This window comes from Schistocerca cancellata, chromosome 9 (genome assembly GCF_023864275.1).
Source record: "Schistocerca cancellata isolate TAMUIC-IGC-003103 chromosome 9, iqSchCanc2.1, whole genome shotgun sequence".
Taxonomy (NCBI): domain Eukaryota; kingdom Metazoa; phylum Arthropoda; class Insecta; order Orthoptera; family Acrididae; genus Schistocerca; species Schistocerca cancellata.
In genome coordinates, this window is record NC_064634.1 from 314727453 (window position 1) to 314749978 (window position 22526).

The 22526-nt window shown below is 37.0% G+C and overlaps 1 protein-coding gene across 4 annotated transcripts in view; it reads right to left on the reverse strand.

Moving 5' to 3' along the window:
• LOC126100804 (serine/threonine-protein kinase Tao) overlaps window positions 1-22526 on the reverse strand; it is a 201891-nt gene that overhangs the window by 139121 nt on the left and 40244 nt on the right. For all 4 annotated transcript variants that reach the window (XM_049911437.1, XM_049911436.1, XM_049911435.1 and 1 more), the window contains one exon: window positions 18756-18931. In XM_049911437.1, coding sequence (XP_049767394.1) covers window positions 18756-18931 — 176 coding nt within the window. The remainder of the gene's footprint in view (window positions 1-18755; window positions 18932-22526) is intronic.

Genomic DNA, 22526 nt, shown 5'->3' on the forward strand with positions numbered 1-22526 from the left:
TCAGTTGCAGGCTCAGCAGATGCAGCAACTACAGAATCCATAGAGGGTCAATCCATATGAAGTGGTCCAGTGATGCCCTATATTTGACAAGTTCAAAACAGTTTTTTAAAAAATTTTACCTTTCACCTTTACTGAATGGCGGCTATTTTTGTTTGTAAGCATGCGACAATGTTTCAGTTTTGAGATGTTAGCAAAAATATGAAAATCTCTGCACTGGGTTAAGTTACAACATTGCAATTGACATGATTGTCTATTACACAAAATACCCTAAATTCAAAAATAACCAGTCAAAATGACCCTCAAAGTTTGGTATCCAAATTTTCAAAAATCCACTCTATAGGCCCAAAAATAACAAACAAGGGGTGAGTTATGAGAGATTATTTTTTCTTGTAGTTAGATATCATTCACTGCTAGCCTCATATAGAGCAAGAACACTTACAAGTGTTTCCTTAATTTTTTTGAATTTTTGAAATTTGAAAATTTTCATTTTTTGTTAAGTTTGGGGTTAGTTATCTCAGGTGGGACTGAATATAAAAATATGATTTTTGCAGAGTTTGTACACCTATATGATAGCAACATACTGTAAAAATTTCAACACTCATAACTTTGAACAAAGATATGAATTTTTGAAAATGAGGAAATAATTCACATTACTCTACAACTGATATGGCTGTTGCCTATTTAAATGGTTTATTGTTCCATCATAATAAAATTTAATTGTGACATATTTTTAGTTAACACTACCACCAAATATTCATTTAGTTTATTTATTTTTAATAATGCAATATTAAACAATAGGAGCTTTTGCTTTTGTTCTATGGTAATAAAAATGCCTATTTACATTTAAGTTCATTGTCAATAAAGAAGTAAATTATTGCTGGGTGTGGCACTGTTGTAGTTAGTCTATTCTGAAACCTCTGTTGGAGTGGATATACATACTTCATCGAGAGTTTAGAATGTGCTATGTGCTTTGTTCTGTATGTAACTTGTAATTAATTTTGAGAGATTAACTGGAATGCAATAATATAGATGAACAGTGCTCTGTTGGACAGATAGCAAGTGAAGTGTGTCACAAAACAATTTACAGTTCAGTTGTAAAAAGCTTGAAAATGTCAATGACTTTGATGAAGTTAGATAAACTTCGTTTAAATTTAGAGTACATTCTTATGTAACATCAGTGTGCGAGTATCACGAGAAGAAATATATTCTGAAGTACAACCACATTTTTGGAAGAAAGTGCTGTCATCCACTTAAAGTTCATAAAAAGCCTATTACTAAAGGTTTGAGGGATATAAAACCTGAACATTTGTCCTTGTTATGTGAAGGTGAAACAGCTTCCCAAGTGAAATGTAATGCGACTCCTGGAAATTCCTTGTGCCCAAATTATTACTCAAAAATATTTGTTGTGAATCTAGAACCAGAATCATGTAACCTTGTGAATGACATTTATGATTTGATTTGATTTTTTATTGGTCCAGTTTTATCATACAGCACAAATTGTACAATTGATATTGCACAGACCAAAGATAAGTTATAATAATACATAGTATTAGCAAAATATTAGGCAAATTAAAAATAGGTACCTATTACATTTAATTTTGTTACGTATTCAGAAATTCTCTGTCACAATAGAAACAGTTCTTTATTAGAAATGCCTTTAGTTTAGCTTTAAATATTGGATGAGTAGCATTTTTTATTTCCTCTGGTATATTATTGTGTAGTATTACACAAATGTTAATTATGCTCATCTGATAAGTGGTTGTTCTGTGATATTTTTGATGTATATTTGACTTCTCTCTGGTAATATAGTTGTGTACACTTTTGTTCTGTAGCAGTTTGCCTGTTTTCAGGAGGTAGTCCCTAGTGAACAAGATAGTTTCAAAAATGAATAAACTTGGAACATTCATAACACCAAGCTCAGTAAAATGGGATTTACAGGACTCCATCTTTTTAAGGCCACAAATTATTCTTAGAGCTCTTTTTTGCATTCTAAAAACCTTCACACTGTGAGTTGAGTATCCCCAGAAAACGATCCCATATCGGACTAGTGAGTGGAACTGTGCATAGTATGCCTGCAGTACTGTTGTTTTGCTTGTTGTAGCCTTTAAAATTCTTAGGCCATAGCACACAGATGATAGTTTCCTAGACAAGTGATTTATATGTATGTCTCACTTTAAGTCTTGCTAAATCCATAGACCCAAAAATTTTGTGACACATTTTCTAGGGGATCATTTTTTAATTGTGCTTGAACAGATATTTGATTAGTTGGAGGAATTAAATGAAAAATGACACACACAGTTTTTTCAGTATTTATAATGAGTTTGTTTTTTTTGTGACCCACTCAGCAAGTCTTTTCATAGAACTTTCTGCTGTGGACTGCAAAGTTTCTGGACTGGATCCAGTGAGCAATATGCTGGTGTCATCGGCAAACAGGATAGTTTTTGTAGGACTCATATATTCAACTAAGGCGTCCACATAAATCAAGAAGAGTAGTGGACTTAAGATAGAGCCCTGTGGTACACCATACGTTATTGGTAATTCGCTAGAAAGAAAGGAGGAGTTTTTTGTTTTATTCATTTTGTTGAATTCACACTGAAGTGATACTTTCTGCCTGCGGTTTTTTTAGGTATGAACACAACCAGCTATGTGCTACACCTCTTCCTCCACGTCTTTCTAATTTATCGAGCAGAATGTTACGGTCCAGGACATCAAAGGCTTTTGATAGATCTTGAAAAATACCTGCAGCTAATTTATGTTAATCAAGGGATCTTAAAATGCAGTCTAAGAATTTGAAAATTGCTATCTGTGTAGATTTAGACTTTCTAAAACTATGTTGTACTGTAAGAGGTGCGTATTTTTTATGAAACTTAAAAGCCTGTCATAGAAGAGTTTTTCTAGAATTTTTGAGAGGGAACGTAACTGTGATACAGGTCGGTAGTTTGATATTCTTTCAGAAGAACCTTTTTTTAGCAGTGGTGAAACTTTTGCTATTTTAAAAAATCTGGAAATACACCAGTTTTTAAAGAGGGGTTGAAAATTTTTGCAAAGTGGTTTGCTATGTGACAAACACATGCTTTTAATATGAAATCAGGTGCTTCATCAAGACTACTTGACATTTTATTGCTTAATGATTTAATTTTACTTATAATTTCATTGGGGTTTGTTTCATAAACATACATAGAAGCAGTCGAGATGACTGACTTGCTGGAGAAACTTGGGACTGGTCCTCGAGAGTTTATTTGAATGAGGTCTTCAGCTAGTGAAGTATTCACTGCATTTTTCCACAACTGAATTTGGGTCTGGACTTTTGAGCATTCTGGTGTTAATGATACATTCTTTTTCTTTGGCGCTGAACTACAAGTTTCTTTCTTTATAACTGTCCATGTGGATCTCATTTTGTTGGATGAGTTTATCAAATTGTCATTCCACATAATTTTTGCCTCTTTGATTACTCTACCATAGATTCTTTTGTAGGCTTTTGAACAATCTGTGAATTCCCGAATGAGATTTTCACTCTGCAGCGGAGTGTGCGCTGATATGAAACTTCCTGGCAGATTAAAACTTTGGAAGGTAGGAGACGAGATACTGGCAGAAGTGAAGCCGTGAGGACGGGGCGTGAGTCTTGCTTGGGTAGCTCAGTGGTAGAGCACTTGCCTACGAAAGGCACTGGTCCCGAGTTCGAGTCTCGGTCCGGCACACAGTTTTAATCTGTCAGGAAGTTTCAATCTGTGAATTCTTGGATTACACTATATTTCTTACAACAGTACTGCAGAAATCTGTTTCTCTCACTGGAAATTTTTATGCCTTCAGTTGTTGTTGTTGTTGTTGTTGTTGTCGTCTTCAGTCCGGAGACTGGTTTGATGTAGCTCTCCATGCTACTCTATCCTGTGCAAGTTTCTTCATCTCCCAGTACATACTGCAACCTACATCCTTCTGAATCTGCTTAAGTGTATTCATTTCTTGGTCTCCCTCCACAATTTTTACCCTCCACACTGCCCTTCAATACTAAATTGGTGATCCCTTGATGCCTCAGAAGATGTCCTACCAACCGATCCCTTCTTCTAGTCAAGTTGTGCCACAAATTTCTCTTCTCCCCAATTCTATTCAATACTTCCTCATTAGTTATGTGATCTACCTATATAATCTTCAGCATTCTTCTGTAGCACCACATTTCAAAAGTTTCTATTCTCTTCTTGTCCAGACTATTTATCGTCCATGTTTCACTTCCATACATGGCTACACTCTATACAAATACTTTCAGAAATGACTTCCTGGCACTTAAATCTATACTTGATCTTAACAAACTTCTCTTCTTCACAAACATTTTCCTTGTCACTGCCAGTCTACATTTTATATCCACTCTACTTCGACCATCATTAGTTATTTTACTCCCCAAATAGCAAACTCATTTACTACTTTAAGTGTCTCATTTCCTAATCTAATTCCCTCAGCATCACCCGAGTTAACTACATTCCATTATCGTCGTCTTGCTTTTGTTGATGTTCATCTTATATCCTCCTTTCAAGACGTCCATTCCATTCAACTGCTCTTCCAGGTTCTTTGCTGTTTCTGACAGAGTTACAATGTCATCGGCGAAACTCTAAAGTTTTTATTTCTTCTCCATGGATTTTAATTCGTACTCCAAATTTTTCTTTTGTTTCCTTTACTGTTGCTCAATATACAGATTGAATAACATCTGAGGGTATTTCGTCTGTCTCACACATCTTGCTCACCAGATGGTAGAGCTTCATCAGGTCTGGCTCTCCCGAGGCTATCAGTAGTTCTAATGGAATGTTGTCTACTCCCAGGACCTTGTTTCAACTTAGGTCTTTCAGTGTTCTGTCAAACTCTTCACGCAGTATCATATCTCCCATTTCATCTTCATCTATATGCTCTTCCATTTCCATAATATTGTCCTCAAGTAAATCGCCCTTGCATAGACCCTCTATGTACTCCTTCCACCTTTCTGCTTTCCCTTCTTTGCTTAGAACTGGGTTTCCATCTGAGCTCTTGATATTCATACAAGTGGTTCTCTTTTCTCTTAAGGTCTTCTTAATTTTCCTGTAGGCAGTATCTATCTTACCCTTAGCGATATATGCCTCTACATCCTTACATTTGTCCTGTAGCCATTCCTGCTTCGCCATTTTGCACTTCCTGTCGATCTCATTTTTGAGACATTTGTATTCCTTTTTGTGTGCTTCATTTACTGCATTTTTATATTTTCTCCTTTCATCAATTAAATTCAATATCTCTTCTATTACCCAAGGATTTCTCCTAGCCCTTGTCTTTTTACCTACTTGATCCTCTGCTGCCTTCACTACTTCATCCCTCAAATCTACCCATTCTTCTTCTACTGTATTTCTTGCCCCCATTTTTGTCAATCGTTCCCTAATGCTCTCCCTGAAACTCTGTACAACCTCTGGTTTAGTCAGTTTATCCAGGTCCCATCTCCTTGAATTCCCACCTTTTTGCAGTTTCTTCAGTTTTAATCTGCAGTTCATAACCAACAGATTGTGGTCAGAGTCCACATCTGCCCCTGGAAATGTCTCACAATTTAAAACCTGGTTCCTAAATCTCTATCTTACCATCATATAATATATCCGAAACCTTCTAGTATCTCCAGGTCTCTTCCATGTATACAACCTTCTTTCATGATTCTTGAATCAAGTGTTAGCTATGATTATGTTATGCTCTGTGCAAAATTCTACCAGGCGGCTTCCTCTTTCATTCCTTACCCCCATTTCATATTCACCTACCACGTTTCCTTCTCTTCCTTTTCCTACTACCGAATTCCAGTCACCTATGACTGTTAAATTTTCATCTCCCTTAACTATCTGAATAATTTCTTTTATCTCATCATACATTTCTTCAATCTCTTCGTCATCTGCAGAGCTAGTTGGCTTCGTGGTAGATGTGGGCTTCGTATCTATCATGACTACAATAATGTGGTTACTATGCTGTTTGTAGTAGCTTACCCACATTCCTATTTTTCAATTCGTTATCAAGCCTACTCCTGCATTGCCCCTATTTGATTTTGTATTTATAGCCCTGTATTCACCTGACCAGGAGTCTTGTTCCTACTGCCACCAAACTTCACTAATTCCCACTGTATCTAACATCACCTATCCATTTCCCTTTTTAAATTTTCTAACCTACCTGCCCGATTAAGGAATCGGGCATTCCACGCTCCGATCCGTAGAACGCCAGTTGTTGGCATTTCTATACACAGCAACTGTGCCTCATGATCACTATAACCCATGCTCAGTACTCTGCTTGTGAATCTGTAATTTGTTTCTGAGATGAATATTTGGTCAATAATGGAATTTGTGCATTCTGTTAATCTTGTTGGGCACTGTATTGTGGGGATCACATTAATGTGTTGGTCATATTTATGAAAGCATCTCTGGTGCTGCTGTCTTTTGAAAAATCAATACTGAAATCCCCACAAAGCACTATCTTCATATTTAGTGTACTGATCCTGTTCAGCAGAACCTTTAGTTTATTCATGAAGACTGGCAGGTTTTCACTTGGTGCTCTATATATGTCAATAACTATGAAATTGAGCTCTGCCAGTTTAGCAATGGAAAATTCACAGTCTTTTTCAATTGAGTCAATACAACTTTTACTGGCATCACAGAACTTTATTTGTTCTTTCACCATGTTTGGAAAACTCTCAGCTAAAATGACTTGTTAATCTATATCCTGAGATTGAGGTTAATTTTACTTTGTCATTTCATAGCCAATGTTCAGTAATGCAAATTATGTCTACATTTAGTGCATACTGGGGTAGTGCTTCCAACATTGAAATTTTATTTGTGAGTGACTGAACGGTTTCCGATTCTTTATCTAATGGCATTTCTAACACAGCACTTACCCTAAAAAAATTCCGGAATCTTTCTTGTGTGTGGCTTCTGTTTGCTGGTGACAATCAGCAGGTGAGTTAACTTCTGGAGCTTGTGTAAGTTTTGCTTCATCCACATCTGTCCTCTTCAGTTTATACCGTTTTGTAATTTTTGTTTGGCTGACAACTTGATTGTTTGTTTCTTGCCTAATCAGTTTAAACCACTTGGTAATTTGCGTTTGGCCCATGGCACAGCTTGTAACTCGTCTAAAGCAGTTCTTAATCTCCGTTTGTTTGTCACTTATGCTTTTTCCTTCACTCTTCTTCGAAATGCGAGTAAATATTTTTTCGGCTAGTAATTTCTTTCCTGGTGTATTTAAATTAAGTCCACGGACTGTATGGAACCTCCGCTCCAATCTGTTTATATCTACAATATCAACATTCTTAAAGTTAGTGCATATTGCAGTGATACACTCATTTGCAACATTAATTTTGTGGTTCACACACGACTAGAGTGGTAAATCATGACGATGTTGGATGTTCACAATGAGTACATTTATGTGGGTTAAATTATTTAAACATCTCTTTTCTGTAATGACCTTGTATGCCTCGTTTCTATAGACATCGTTTGATCCTCCTATTAACACGGTGAAATTGTCTTTATTCAAACTAGCTACGCCAGTTGATGTTGTTAGGTCTGTTATTTCACTCAATGGAGCCTCTGGCTTTATGAAACCAGATACCTTGAAACTACATGTTCACATCAACATTGCAGAAATTTCACAGCCGTGACTGTCACCTAACACACAGATTGTTGTGTGTTGCACACTTTTTGAAACTAGAGGATTTAATGTTGTTCTTCTCATCTAGCAAGTGTTGTTTTTTTGCTGCATGTATTCTAAATGTTCTTTGGTTTGCAGTTTCGCTGGAGATACGTTTTTTAACGTAGTTTGCTTTGTTGCGTTGAAGTCTGTGGTAGTGTAGGTATGTGCACTTATTTTCGGAGTTTTTAGCATATCTCCTGACGTAGTATTTTCACGATTTGACCTACTTACAATGAGCAACGGTTTGCCTACTTTGTTTTCCACATTTTCAACCCTTTCCGACATGTTCACTGAATTCATGGCAGAAAGAACTTCAAAAGAGGTTTTTTTTTTTTTGCACAAAATTTTCACTGTCTCAGATCTTTTACCTTCTGAGTACAAATTCCTTCAATCATTATCTTCCACTTTCCCGAGACCGAGTCTTCTTTCTTCATTAGCGTCTCACGTTTTTCAGATTGTAGTTTACTTATTCCACCTTCTGAGCATCAACTGTAAACTGTAGACTGGATATCTGTTTGTTCAGCTTCCTTATTTCATTCTGACAACTTGTACACGTTTTCCTTTTACTACCGAAATTTTATATTCCTAATGAGGAAGCTGTTAGGATATTGGATTTTGCTTGTTCTAAATTAGATGTATCTCCTGCTTCAAAAATAATAAAATTAAGTAGCAGAAAAAGACAAAAAGCTATTGAAAATAAGGTACAACAAATTTCAGACAAAATTAGAAAAGACTTAGAATCGTGCTTTAATAATAGATCTGATAACATTATTTCCAAAGAAGAAAACCTACCACCAGCATCATCTGACACTGAATATTTGAGCTTAATAGAGAAATTAAAAATTAATTGTTCACTGACATCTAAAGACGAAAAAGTTAAAAAAATTAAGTTTGCTCCCTGACTCATGATCAAGAGAGAAAAAATAGTTCATGAATTCAATGTTTCTCATCGTTTGGTTAAACTAACCCGAAAATTAGTAAAAGAGCAAGGCATTCTTTCAGTTTTAGGAAAGAAGAAAGGAGTTGATATAAGTGAAGAAACAATTAAAAAGAACCAGCAGTTTTTCTGAAGATGATGAAAACAGTAGAATGTGCCCAGGTTGCAAAGAGTTGTTATAAATGGAATTAAAGCAACAAAGCAGAAACGACTAGTGCTGTCAAATTTAAATGAACTTTATGTAGCTTTCAAAAATTCTCATCCTGAATGCAAAATTGGGAGGTCAAAATTTTGTGACCTCCACCCTATGTGGTGTATTTTGGCTGGATGCTCAGGGACGCACTCTGTCTGTGTCTGTTTATATCATCAAAATGTCAAATTGATGATTGCGGGTGCGAAACTCTGATCTTAACTACAAAGCATTACTAGATTTAATGGTCTGTGACACTAACAGTTATGACTACATGATGAGTTTGTGTAATAAATGCCCTGGAAAGGAAACCGTTATCAGGGTGTACATGTGGATGAGGAAAAAAAAATTCCCAGATTTTTCCGGTTAAAAGTACACTTCCTCCTGGGTGAAAATGCACTTTTTCCATGTTAAGTGAAAGTGTACTTTTCCTCGCTTTTGTAAGCCAGTCATAGCCCACATCACATGAACTCTCCAGCCGGCAACAGCGTATATTCAGAACATAGTACACGTGATGTAGTCAGCCAATAGCAACACCACTGATATGTAATGCGAACACACAAATAGGAAAAGTTAATGGTTTAAATTAATATACGTAGTGTTGCTACAAGAAAAGGAAAGCTTTCGCATATAATGTTGCCCCTTTTTGCGCATGTTACACTTTGAGATATATTACACAAATGTGCCAGTAAAATGTTTAAGAACGACATAAATGTCAGATCTTTTAGGCTCGAAATTATTCTAAATTATCGTACTCAAAGAGTTGATTTTTAAATGAGAGTGATTTAAGAAATTCATCGTACATTCTCGCACATAGTTCATCTTGCGTAAAAGGAAATTTACTTCGAAAGTAACGCTTTTCAAACCACCATTCACAATTTTTCCCGCGACCTGTTAGAAATAGGTTCGTTTCAGCAATTGCCATAGAGCGCCAGATAACAAGCGTCTTACATAATGTCATAAAAGAAACAAACATTAGAGGATATTCCAAGAGCATGAGAATTTCATGAACCATACTAAAATGCATAATTCGGCTTAAAGTGCACACTTGTATTTCCAGATTTGTATGTAAATTTTCTTGGAGTACCAGAACTGCATTGTCTCATGTTTGGTTCTTTATTATGGCATAATGCCATACATTCTAGAAGATAAAACGTGCACCTGAAATGCAGCGAACAGTTGAAACTAGCCAATAGTGTGAAATTAAACACTCCATTTCAAATAAATTGGCAATAAATTGGATGGTCCAGCAGAAAAGATTAATAAAAGCCAAATTTCTTTAGCAAATTGACAAAAATAACTTCATTGCTCTGCAATGCGATTAATGTTTGACTGTCAGAAACGGGAAATAAAATAAAATCTGAAACTAATAAAATACATTCACATAATTACGGAAGACTAAAATATGTTAATTCACTTGATAGCTACTGGTCACAGAAATCCGTTTTGTTTTCATTTGACGTGAGAGCAATAAACGAAGAGGAAACAGCAAAATCATTAAACGTAAACACGGGCCACGTGAGACTACCCACCTCCTCCCCATTACAACTTAAAGTCTGCTATGTAGATCTGCTCCGGATCTACGATATTTCCGAACCAGGGCAATACTAGATAGTAGCGACCCCCCTCACCCACACTCCCTTCCATTCCTTGAGCGTTTGAGGTAGGATGCCAAAAATTTTAAAAATTGACTTTTCAAAAATATGCCCATTTTGTAGTGCACATCTTCCTGAAGAGTCTGATACATAAAATGTGTGTGTTTGAGGAAATGTAAGACGTATTATTTGGTCTTAAATGTGCCAAAGTGCAGTGCCACGCCTCTTCACACGGCATTCTTCTATCGCACGTCACTGTATTTCGTTCTGTGAAACTCAAACGTGTAACATTTTGTAATGGGTGCCATCAAACTATATTCAGGACAGTGGGAATTAAAATTTCCTGTGGTGCCTCTCCTGCTCCCAGTTGGCCGGTATGACAACCTGCCCCTGTTTTTTTTAAAAAAAAAAACCTCACAATAAATACTGGCTGGGATTATTTGTAACCAGGGGAAAAGGAACTCTCCAGAAAATTTGCACTCTTTATTGCCTGGTAGCTAATAACTCTGTTTCGTGTGACATAAAATTAAATACAGGATACATAAAACCAATAAAGACAACAGACAAGCAAGGCAGTACACATTTCTTCAACCCTTAAGTCCTTGCATTGCTTTTCTCACTAACCTTAGTACAGCTTTACATGGCGTGCTTTCCTTTTGGGAAAGAATCTATTAGCTCATCAAAGTTCGTCAACCGTTTTGCTACATGAAAAAACCAAATGTCGTTGTCTAATACTGAAAAAGCTATTAATACGAATAGTAGCGAAGACTGGTATGGTTTCTCAATCTGATTACATGTATTTTGTCACTGTCTGCTAGATAACATGAAATAGGTCTGCCTAATATTGCAGCAATTGTAACACACACTGAATAAACGACACTGTTTTGGTACAAATGGTCATTTTTATAACACGACAGAATATAATCACCAAGTAACAATATCAAATGCCTATTAGGCTTACTACAAGCAAAAAGTTTCATGTTAGAAAATAGTTTCACATTTTATTCGTACGCTCTAGCTTCTGAAGCATGACATCGAAAGGTAGTAGTACGAAATTTTTATATAAATATGGAATCGTCATACTCTTCTAGAATTTGTGTGATGTCCCCGTTTCTTCTCCTTCCTCGTTCTAACAAACAATCTTGTCATCACTAATTCTGTAAGTATTCCTGCCAGGGTTAAAACTTATTCTCCGGTTAACTTGACTAGCCCTGCCACAATCACCATTTTAGTTAACCGGCATTTATTATCCGGTTAGGCCAGGGCTTCACAACATACGTGCTCGCGGAGCAAGCTGTGAGCAGCAAGGCACGAGCACGGAGCAGTGCGAGCACGCTACCCCCACTACCGGATCAGAGCGGAGAGTGGGGAGAGTCACGTGGGGCACACAATAGCTGCCGCCAGTCAATGTAAATCCGCGGCCACATGCAGGGATATCACTCACGAATTATTACTGTGACAAATGAAACAAATAAAGGAGAAGGTACATGTGCCACATAATTTTATTAGCTCAGTGTATGCCTCTACATTCGTATTAATTTGTGAACTGTTACACAATAAAAGGTGTCACTGAAGTGTGGGATTCTCTGTTATCTTGTACTTTTTGCCCTTTACAATTGCGTCTATGTTCGGAGTAATTGTTCTTGTGCATCGTAGGCGCAGCATGCAGTTTAAATTTCGATCAGACAATGCGTTTCTCAGGCGCGTCTTGTTACACTTCATTGCAGAGAACAGTTATTCACAAACATACATTGAATCGAACATTGATATTATTGTAGCCGCCAGTTTGTGCAAATGAGGAAATCTACCCTGAGGGAAGTGTCTAAAATTCCAAAATGTTTTTCTTGTTCTGAAATTTTTCTCTGTATTCTCTGTCACACTGCAGGTCAATAATTTCTAGTTGCAGCTCAGGACGAATCTCTTCAATATTCACTGAATATGGAGAGGAGATCACTGTCTAGTGCTGTCAGATCTTGAAAGCGTTGATCAAATTCTTGCTTAATGGCAACTAAACTACGTGAATAACGTTCACGGTCTTTGTGAACATCTTGCATGGATGATAATTTAGGAAAATGAGCTAGATTTCCTGTTTCCAGCTGACTCACCCAAAGTGTCAATTTCATTTTAAAAGCTCGTATTCGATCTATGAAATGAGTAATTAGCAGATCTTTACCTTGTAGTGAAACGTTCAAAGCATTCAGATGGCTAGTTAAATCTGCTAAGAACGCGACATCACATTTCCATGAAGGCTCTTTCAATTCAGGAACACACGTTATTTATTTCCATGAACATATTTATCTCATCTAATAGGCAAAAATTCGATTTAATAATTCGCCACGACTAAGCCAGCGGACCTCGCTGTAATAATGCAGGCTACCATATTGGCTTTCTACATCCTCAAGAAAGCTTTTAAATTGTCTGTGTTGTAGCCCATGCTTCCTTATATAATTGGTTGTACGAACAACAACACTCATCACATTTTTTAGAGTGACACTCTTTGCACGTAAGTTTTCCTGGTGGATCACATAGTGAACACCCCTTATTTCATTTGGCACTGTCAGTTTTTTCATTTTCTACTTCAACAGCGCAACGAAACCTAATTTTTTCCCTGTCATTGCTGGTGCACCGTCTGTAGACACTGAAACTAAAGAATTCCACGACAATCCTATATTTTCAACACTTTCTTCAACACTACTTAAAATATCACCTCCAGTTGTAGTGTTCTTCATGGCTACTACATCGAGGAGCTCCTTTCTCACCTGAAGGTCTCTATTAAGACCTCTAATAAATATGGAAAGCTGCGCTGTTCCACTGATATCAACACTTTCATCCAGAGCTAGAGAATACGCCATAAAATCTTTATAGATATTTGCAAGCTGGCTCTGGACGTCGTCTGCGATGTCCTGCATGCGACGCATAATGGTCATGTCAGATAATGGCACAATCCGAAACTGTTCAACTTGAGATGGACACAAATGTTCCGCTGCAACTACCGAACATCTTTTATTAAATCGCCATCAGTGAATGGGCGCAGGGATTTTGCTAAAAACAAAGCAATTTTGTAGCTCACTCTGAGAGCTGCCTCAGTTGATTTTTCTTCGTCATCCAGATCTTATTCGGATAGCTTCCTTTCAAGTTTAATAACTTCCTGCGCACGATCTGGTCCATCAAATTTTCCAATTCCGTAGTCTTTCGCGTGGTACGACATATAATGTTGCTGCAAATTAAATTTCCTAAAGGAATTCAGTGTTTTGTGGCATACTAAACATTTTGCAACACCATCTTTTTCTGTAAACAGATACAATTCCTCCCAATGGGGGTTGAACTGCGAAAGCATGGTTGGGGTTACACAACGGCGACTTGACATGATTCTTAACCAGCGAAGTGACTGTTAGAGCTGATCGTAGTACTTTTAACGTTACACAGTCGGCGCTAATTCAATAGGCACGCTGCGGTCCTATTCATACGTGCGCGCGCATTTCCCCTCCCTCCCTACTCCGCGACCTTGCACCTGCTCGCGAGTACGTGCCTGAGCAGACGCGAGTACTCGCGCTCAAAACCGGCCAGTTGTTAAGCCCTGGGTTAGGCGTTATTACGTGTTCGTACAATGCATTTTCCGCACTACTCCAAGAACACAACTTTAGCAGCTGCTAGCCGGGGACTGTACAACTGGCCCTTGCCAGGTAGCGTTCTGGCAAAAAAAAGTCTGCCAAAATTTCGTTTTCTTGGATACACCGAGAAGATAATAGGTAACCTTTCTTACCAGTTATTCAACAGGGCTGCATTTCAAAATCATATGAATAATCGATAGACTGACGTGCGCTGGATGGTAGGCGCTATTTGAAACAATGTCTCCCCCCACCCAGAAATTGCTGGCTGGGGCAGATACATTGGTTTGCACCCCGCACCCTATATCCAGACCTGTTGCGCTTGACAGCTTAGGCGCACCAGTAAAATATTTTACAGGAAGCATCTGGCTGCTTGCTGCTATTGCTTACACAGCTAACTGCCACACTTCTGTAGCCAGAAGTGGGAGAACGTACTAGTCATACGCGACTCAACTGTGCATGCGCATGCGCTCACTAGCAACTGCTCGAACGAATCTACAGAAAGCAGTTGTGAAGTCACGCTCATCGGAGGCAATTTGCTGTTATGAAGAATTACATAGTCTTCCTAAAGCTGTTGACACATTTTGCTGTTGACAGACACTTTTGTGAGCACTGTGTTTTGTTGCTGTATATGGCGCATTTCCTTGGCAACTTAGTTTTATTTTCGTTTTTTTTTTCCTCCCATGTTTTACTGCTGCAGTATTATTCTGCAGTAGTGTGATACAGTAAGATTCTTTGTTAGAGTATTGGTTCTTACCAGTCAAAGTTACAAAAATTTAACTGAAAACTAAAACAATGACAAATTCCCTAATTCTAAAAAAATCTTGGGTTTTTCCCAGATCTCCCGGTTGTCCACCCTGGTTATTGAATTGTTTCACGCATATGATAAGGAAATGCTAGGGCAGAAATGATAACAGTGGTTAAATCTCAGGAAGAGAGTACTTGGAATCTTTAATTGATAACTTACAAAAACTCAAAAGTCATCACTATGTTTCTAAAATCCAAAGTAAGTTTTTGAAGGACAAAAAAATACAACTTCATGAAACTGAATGAATAGTATTAGCTTATTTTGCAGAAAATTTTACATTTGTCATTCAGGGTGCAATACAAGGGTACCACTGGGTCAATGACCAGGCATCCATTTATTCTCTACCTTAAAAATGAGAAAGATGAAGTTTGCAGTTCTTCAATTTGCATTCTAAGCAAATACTTGGAGCACAACACTGTTTCAAAAGTATGTAATAAATTACATAAAAGAAAATTTTCCCAAGGTCGAATGTTTTATACTTTTCAGATGGAAGTGGTAGTCAGTATAAGAACAAAAAGAATTTTTCAAATCTGTGCAACCACAAAGTATACTTTGGTTGGAGGCTGAATGGCACTGTTTTGCATCTTGCCATGGTAAAAATTCATGTAATGGAGTAGGAGGTACAACAAAATGTGATGTAAGGCCAGCCTACAAAGACCAACCACAGACCAAATTCTCGAAGTACAGGACATGTATGTCTTTTGCAAGGATAATATTATAGGCATTACCTATTTTCTGATCAAGAAAGAAGTGGTTCTGCATATGAAAACAACACTTCAAACCAGATTTGAAAACTGTATAGCAATGAAAGGAACAAGACATTTCCACAAATTCCTTGGCATTGTAGAAAACTTAGTTCGATGCTATGTAACATCAGAAACCGAAATTTATGAGGATAATTGTGTCAGTAAAATTACATCTTTGTCTGTAATGTTGAATGACATAGTGGCATGTGTGTATGATGGACAGTGGTGGCTTGCAGAGGTCGAAAGAATAAGTTCGGAAAACAATGATGTTTTTGTGCATTTTTACCACCCTGCTGGCCCAAGAACATCATTAAAGAAATCTACTAGTGACATAGTTTGGATACCAATGAAAAATGTTTTAAGGAAACTTTCAGTGCATGAAATTACCACAGCAACTGGGAGGTCTTATTCTATATCACAGAAGCTGTCTGAAGAAATAAGTGTTCTTAACATCCACCACCAGGTTTAGGAACAGTCACATCTCGAAGGATTTTAATTGAAAATATTTATTTTAGGTATGTCAAAATAATATAAATGTTAATTTCAGTGATGTTTCCACTTTTTGTATATAATTCAGTACTTTACATATCTTTGTTCACAGTTAGATACCAGTGTTGAAATTTTTACAGTATGTTGCTGTCATATAGGTGTACAAACTGTGTAAAAATCATGTTTTTATATTCAGTCCCACCTGAGATAACTAACGCCAAACTTTACAAAAACTGAAAAATTACAAATTTAAAAAATTCATAAAAAATCAAGGAAACATTTGTAATTGTTCTTTCTCTATCTAAGTACAGGAAAAAATAATACTCTCTCATAAATCACTCCTTGTTTGTTATTTTTGGGCCTAAAAAGTGGATTTTTGAAAATTTGGATACCAAACTTTGGAGGTCATTTTGACTGGTTATTTTTGAATTTAGGGAATTTTGTGTAATAGACAATGTTGTAGATGACACTTTTCTAAAAACAATCTTATCAGTTGCAATGTTGTGACTTAACCCAGTGCAGAGATATTCATACTTTTGCTAACGTCTCTAAACTGAAACATCGTCGTGCACTTATAAACAAAAACGGTGACCATGCAGTAAAGGTGAAAGGTATTTTTATTTATTTATTTTTTTTTTTAAGAAAACTGTTTTGAACTTTTGAATTATAGGGTAATCACATATAAAAAATTGAAATATTTAAAAATGGTCAAGCAACCAACTTAATTTTTATTGGACAACTTCATTTGGATTGGCCCCAAACAGATTGTTAGCAATACAAACACAACGGAATGCTACTTACAAGAATGGCAATGTCCTCTTGCACAGAGTGGGATCACTGGACAGGCCAACTGCCTTCATATCCCAACTTTAAGCACAATACAACTATTCACACACTGAGAAGGAAGCTCTTGCTATTGTATATGACCAAATATCACCAATATTTTAGGACAGGAAATTCTACTCTGTGACAGACAAGCCTCTAATTCCCATGTTCAGCCCTCCAAAGCCGGTCCCTCATGAAAGGTGCAAAAACTGCAACACTGATCTCTGCTCCTCTCCAATCATCAGTATGATACTGCTTACAAGCCAATAGCTAAGCATTGTGATGCACAAAGCTTTCTTGCCTACCAGTCAGCTCGGATTAGGCATTAAACACCTCAGTCAATTCTTGAAAAATCCAGGATGGAATATTGACAGTACTATGAAAATGATAAGACTGTTAATACCAAAAGGATAGACTGCTGCTCACCTTACAGTGGAGGTGTTGAGTTACAGACATGCATGACAGAAAGATTGCTAAAAAAGCAAACTTTTGGCCACAAGGTCGTCTTCTGAATTAGGCAACACAACTCTTACACATATGACCACTGTCCCTGGACACTGAGGCCACACTGCAAGTCAGTCTAGCCTTAACAGTCTTTCTGTTGTGCCTGTTGTCTGCAACTCAACATATTCATTATATGATAAATAGCAATCTATCCTTTTCATATACTGTCAGATGATTCTAGCTTTCATAATTATGCCCAGGACAATGAAACACTTGATTGTTTTCCCATCAACCACTGACAGATTACTCAGCGATGGCTAGACCCTCAAGTTGCCACTGCACCTCCACCAATGGAGGGAAATGACTCATCCCTTATGATCCTCACCATTTGCAAGACGAATGTCAGCGTTAAGGCAAGAGCTCTTCATTCGCCAAAGTTACAGTTTCGGCCTCCTCAGTGGCACCTGTACCCAGGCCTTCCGGCTGCTGAAATTTCCAGCTGTACCAGTACACCACAATGGTGTATGAGTTTGTGGTGGGGGAAGAGGGGGGCGGGGAGGGGGAGGGGGAGAGGGAGTGGGGGGGGGGGAGGAGAAGAATGTGGTACTATTTGCCATTGATTCCTGCAAGCAAAGCCAATTTATGTTCCAAAGTTAGCATCAAACATGTGATTGCACCACCAAACTCCACCTGCCTCTGAGACAGGTCCACATCAGCCTTCACGGCTAGTGCTATGGCTGCAGCAGACTTAATGAAGCCACACATTGCACCTGCCCAGTCTAGCTCGCGGTCTAATAATGGTGCCTTGACATTCAGCCTCTACTACTATTCTGTATATACATACTTTGCCTGGCTGACAGATCTATACTGTTTGCAGGTTTGGACTTGTCATAGCAAACCAACATAAGTAAACAAACTTTTTCACACATTACTTTTGAGTCTCATTCTCTTACTATCTGTCATAGCAACCACCAACTACTTGGCATCCACCAAAGGCATGAACAGGTATTCATTTGACAACATATGCACTTTTAATGTGCTAATTTTACTGTGTTATATACTCTTAATATTAACAGCACAACTGTAACGTAAAAACAAACTTATGAGAACAGCATATAACTTCTTTTATTATTTATGAAAAATACCTGATACTTCCAAACAACTCCCTTCTTTTGCTGCACGAAGAATCTCATTTCAAAATCTAGGACATCTGTACTCCTTTTGTACAGATTGCATATGTAAGCATGCTACAGCTTGGGCTACAAAAGCTATTCTTATATCTGATTTAATGAAAATAGTTATTTTATAATGCCAACAAAAACCAACAAAACCCCCATGTACTACACTGGATTCCAGAAATTAATTGTGAACATACAGACTTTTATATTTTGCTTCATTTCATCTAATTTTTTTGTATACTTCTACAATCATTAACAGTAGATACATACCCCGAGCAGTTTGCCTGAACTAGGTCTTTCACTTGGGTTCTTCTGCAAGCAAGAATCCACAAAATGACGAAACACGTCAGACCATTCTGATGAACTTAGCTGGGGAGTATCATTTTGAGCAATATGGTAGAGGGCACTCATTGCATTCATGTTGAAGTATGGGGGCTTGCGTTCAGCTGAAAAGACAAAGGATTACCACTAACATGAATAGTTAAAACTGATCCCTATAAGAATATAGTTAAAGCCTTTGGTAACATCCATTAAAATGTGCATATGCATAAATATTACACATGTGCCATATACATAATTTGCATAAGCTAAGTGAAATAATTATTACTCACTGCATAGTAAACAACTGCTTCCAAATAATACAACTTCTACATTACATATTTTAAGTTTCTTTTTAAGACAAACAGAACAAGCACGAAAGATGAAAAGAATGAAGTGAAGCAACAACTATGTTTCTAACAGGAATAAAATAGCTGACAGTAAGTCTCTGTGATGAACAAGTTCCTGCATCCTTTTATCCTCCCCGCCCTCCTTTTCTTTTCTTGCTTTTTACTCCACTGCCTTCCAATTCTAACTGTTCCTTTTGGCTACCTTATTTGTTATACTACTTCCCAAAGTATTTACTTAAATAAGAATACTCAATACTCATTGTCTTCCATTTTCTCAAAGTAGGTAAACTATAAACAGAATACAGTTGTAAATGTTATACCACCTTAAGAGATTTCTTCCTTGCACTACAAGAGGACATTGCCTGAAACTATTTACATTATTTATAAACTGATATTTACATAATTAATATACAGTGCTGAATACAAGATGGCGACAAGTGTAGTGATGCATAGTGACCGAGTGAATAAAAGTTACTGTTCTGTCACAAAAAAGGAATCCGGTGAAAACCGTAAAAGTGAAATCGAAAAACTACACGAACGCATTTCAAGTTTACAAAAAATTGTAGATGTTCTAAGATGTGAGATTTCGCATATAACTAATGAAAACTGTGAGCTGAAGAAGTTGCGCCATATTCTAAATGATAAAACAATTAAGCTACAAATCGGGAACCTGGTGAGTTATGAGAAGCAGAAAGGAAGCGATAGACAGGCATCAAATGCAGCAAATGAAATTATAATTACAGATATAAACAGGTATAGTGTTCTGTCAAATAGTAGTGATGAGTGCAATAAGGATGACGAACTATGTAGAGAGTGTGTGACCAAGAAAACAAACCAGTGGGCGAAAGACGAATGCAACGGAAAACGACTGCCAGCGACTAAAAGTAGTGCCATATGCTTCAAAAATCGTGAAAGCAGTGAAAGGGTACAATCAGATGGAAAAAAAGCCTGTTAACAAACTTAATAAACAACGCGAAGGTAGCGACAACCTCGCTCTGAATTCCGCCATGAAGTGCAATGTACTCTTGCTTGCTGACAGTCATGGAAGAAAGCTGGCTGAGATTTTACAAAGTGTTAATCAAAATATCCAAGTAAGTAGTGTGGTGAAGCCAGGTGCGAAAACAAATAACATTGTAATAAACACATCTTTAGATGGCAAAATGTCGCACGACAATGACTTTGTTGCCTGTATTGCAAGTTCAAATGATGTGGCTTGTAATGAAGCCGATTTGTGTATTGGAGGTTTATCTAAATTTCTGGAATGAAATAAATCAAAAAACACTATTGTTGCTACCATCCCGCACTGACACGACTTAATGTACAACTCATGTGTAAACGAAGAGATTAGAAAAACAAATGCCAGGATTAAATTATCGTGTTCAAGTTACGAAAAATGTTTAATTCTAGACATAAGCATACTAGATAGGGGCATGCATACTAAACATGGACTGCATCTGAACTATGAGGTTAAGCGTTTTCTTTGTGAAAAAGTAAGCATATTGATTACTGAAAAGATCGAACTCAGTAGTCGCATATATAAAAATAGTTTGCTTTTGAGTGAAACTGACATTCCTTTTTTAGTGTAAATCGGCCTTCAGTGCGCATACACGAAGGCGAAAGCTTTACTGACTGCATCAAGAAAGATGAAAAATGTAAAATAATGTTTCAGAATGTTCAGTACATTACTAACAAAATAGAGCAAATTGACGAAATTCTAGGAGAATGTGAACCACACATATATATTGTGAATGAACTTGGATGCAAGTCTGGAGAGGCTCCTAGTTTTAAGTTAAACAATTACAAAATTGTGAGTGCATACTACAGAAAGATACACAAGGGTGAAGGTGTGGGCATTTTTGTTAGAAATTACATACAATGTGAAAAAATTGTCTGGCTTGACAATCTTGCAATGGAACTGGCCTTTGAAGTAGCAGCTATAAAAATGAAGGTAGGCAAAAACAGCCTAATAATTGTAGGCCTGTACAGATCGCCGAATAGTTATGCAGAAGAGTTCTTTTGCCAGCTAGAACAACTTCTGAATAAACTATCAACAAACAAAAAATAGGTAACAATAACAGGTGATGTAAACAGACTCTAAACTATATTGGTAGTGTAAATTATCTTAGATATTCGGACTTATTGCATTGCTATAACTATAACAAAATAAATGATGAACCAACCAGGATAACACCTAACTCACAATCTTGTACTGATCATGTTCTTTCGAATCTAGATAGGAAACATATAGTGGTAAGAGCTGTTGAAACATCTCTCTCAGACCATACAGCTCTATCCATAGAAATTAATACAGACCACAAAATAGTTCTGCATAGTGACCTACACACTTATAAAAAGGAAGATTAATTATAACTTACTTAGGAAGGAGCTTGCTGAGAGAGAGTGGGATAAGGTACATAGATCACAAGGTATTAATGAAAAGTGGAGCCTTTTTTATGAAATATTTAACCATAGCTTTAATCAGGCATGTCCAATAGTAAAAAAAGGACTAAAGAAATCAGATCCCACAAAGAAACTTAAAACTCCCCCAGAAATACATAAACTAAAGGAAAATATGAAGGACCTTTATGTGCTGTTCCGAGAAACAAAATTGCAGTACTTCCTAACAAAATACAAAAGCACCAGAAAGACATACAAGGAATCCCTTAAGAGACTAAAAGCACTTCATTATACTGAACAGACAAGAAAAACTAGTAACATTAGCAAAACAGCCTGGCATATTGTAAACAAAGAATGTGAACATAGAGAAAAACCAGGCTGCAGCAACATTGCATTAAAAGAAAATGGAATACTGTTGAATGAACCAAAGTTCGTATGTGAGGCCTTCATTAAACATTTTAGAAAAGCATGCAGAGAAGAAAAAGATGAATCAGCCCTGAAAATAAACACAGTTAAAATGAGTAATTCATTTTTCCTAAGGAGTGTAACAGAGTTTGAGGTCATGAATATAATCTCAAAACTCTAAAGTAAAATCATCTAGTGGTTGGAATGACGTATCATCCACACTACTTAAAGGAAGCAAAAATGAGTTAATAAAACCAATCACACATCTAATTAACAGTTCAATTGGCCAGGGGACCTTTCCACAGCTTTTAAAAATCACCGAGATACAACCAGTGTATAAAAAGGGGCCTATCACAGACATAAATAACTACAGGCCAATCTCATTGACTTCAACACTTGGCAAGCTGCTTGAAAGAATAATTCTAGATCAAATGGAATCCTTCTTCTATAAATACAAACTATTAAATAAAACAACATGGGTTTCGAAAAGGACGATCTACAATAACAGCATTAGCAACTTTTTTCCATCTACTGAAGAGGCTGGATGAAGGAAACAAAGTTATAGGGACTT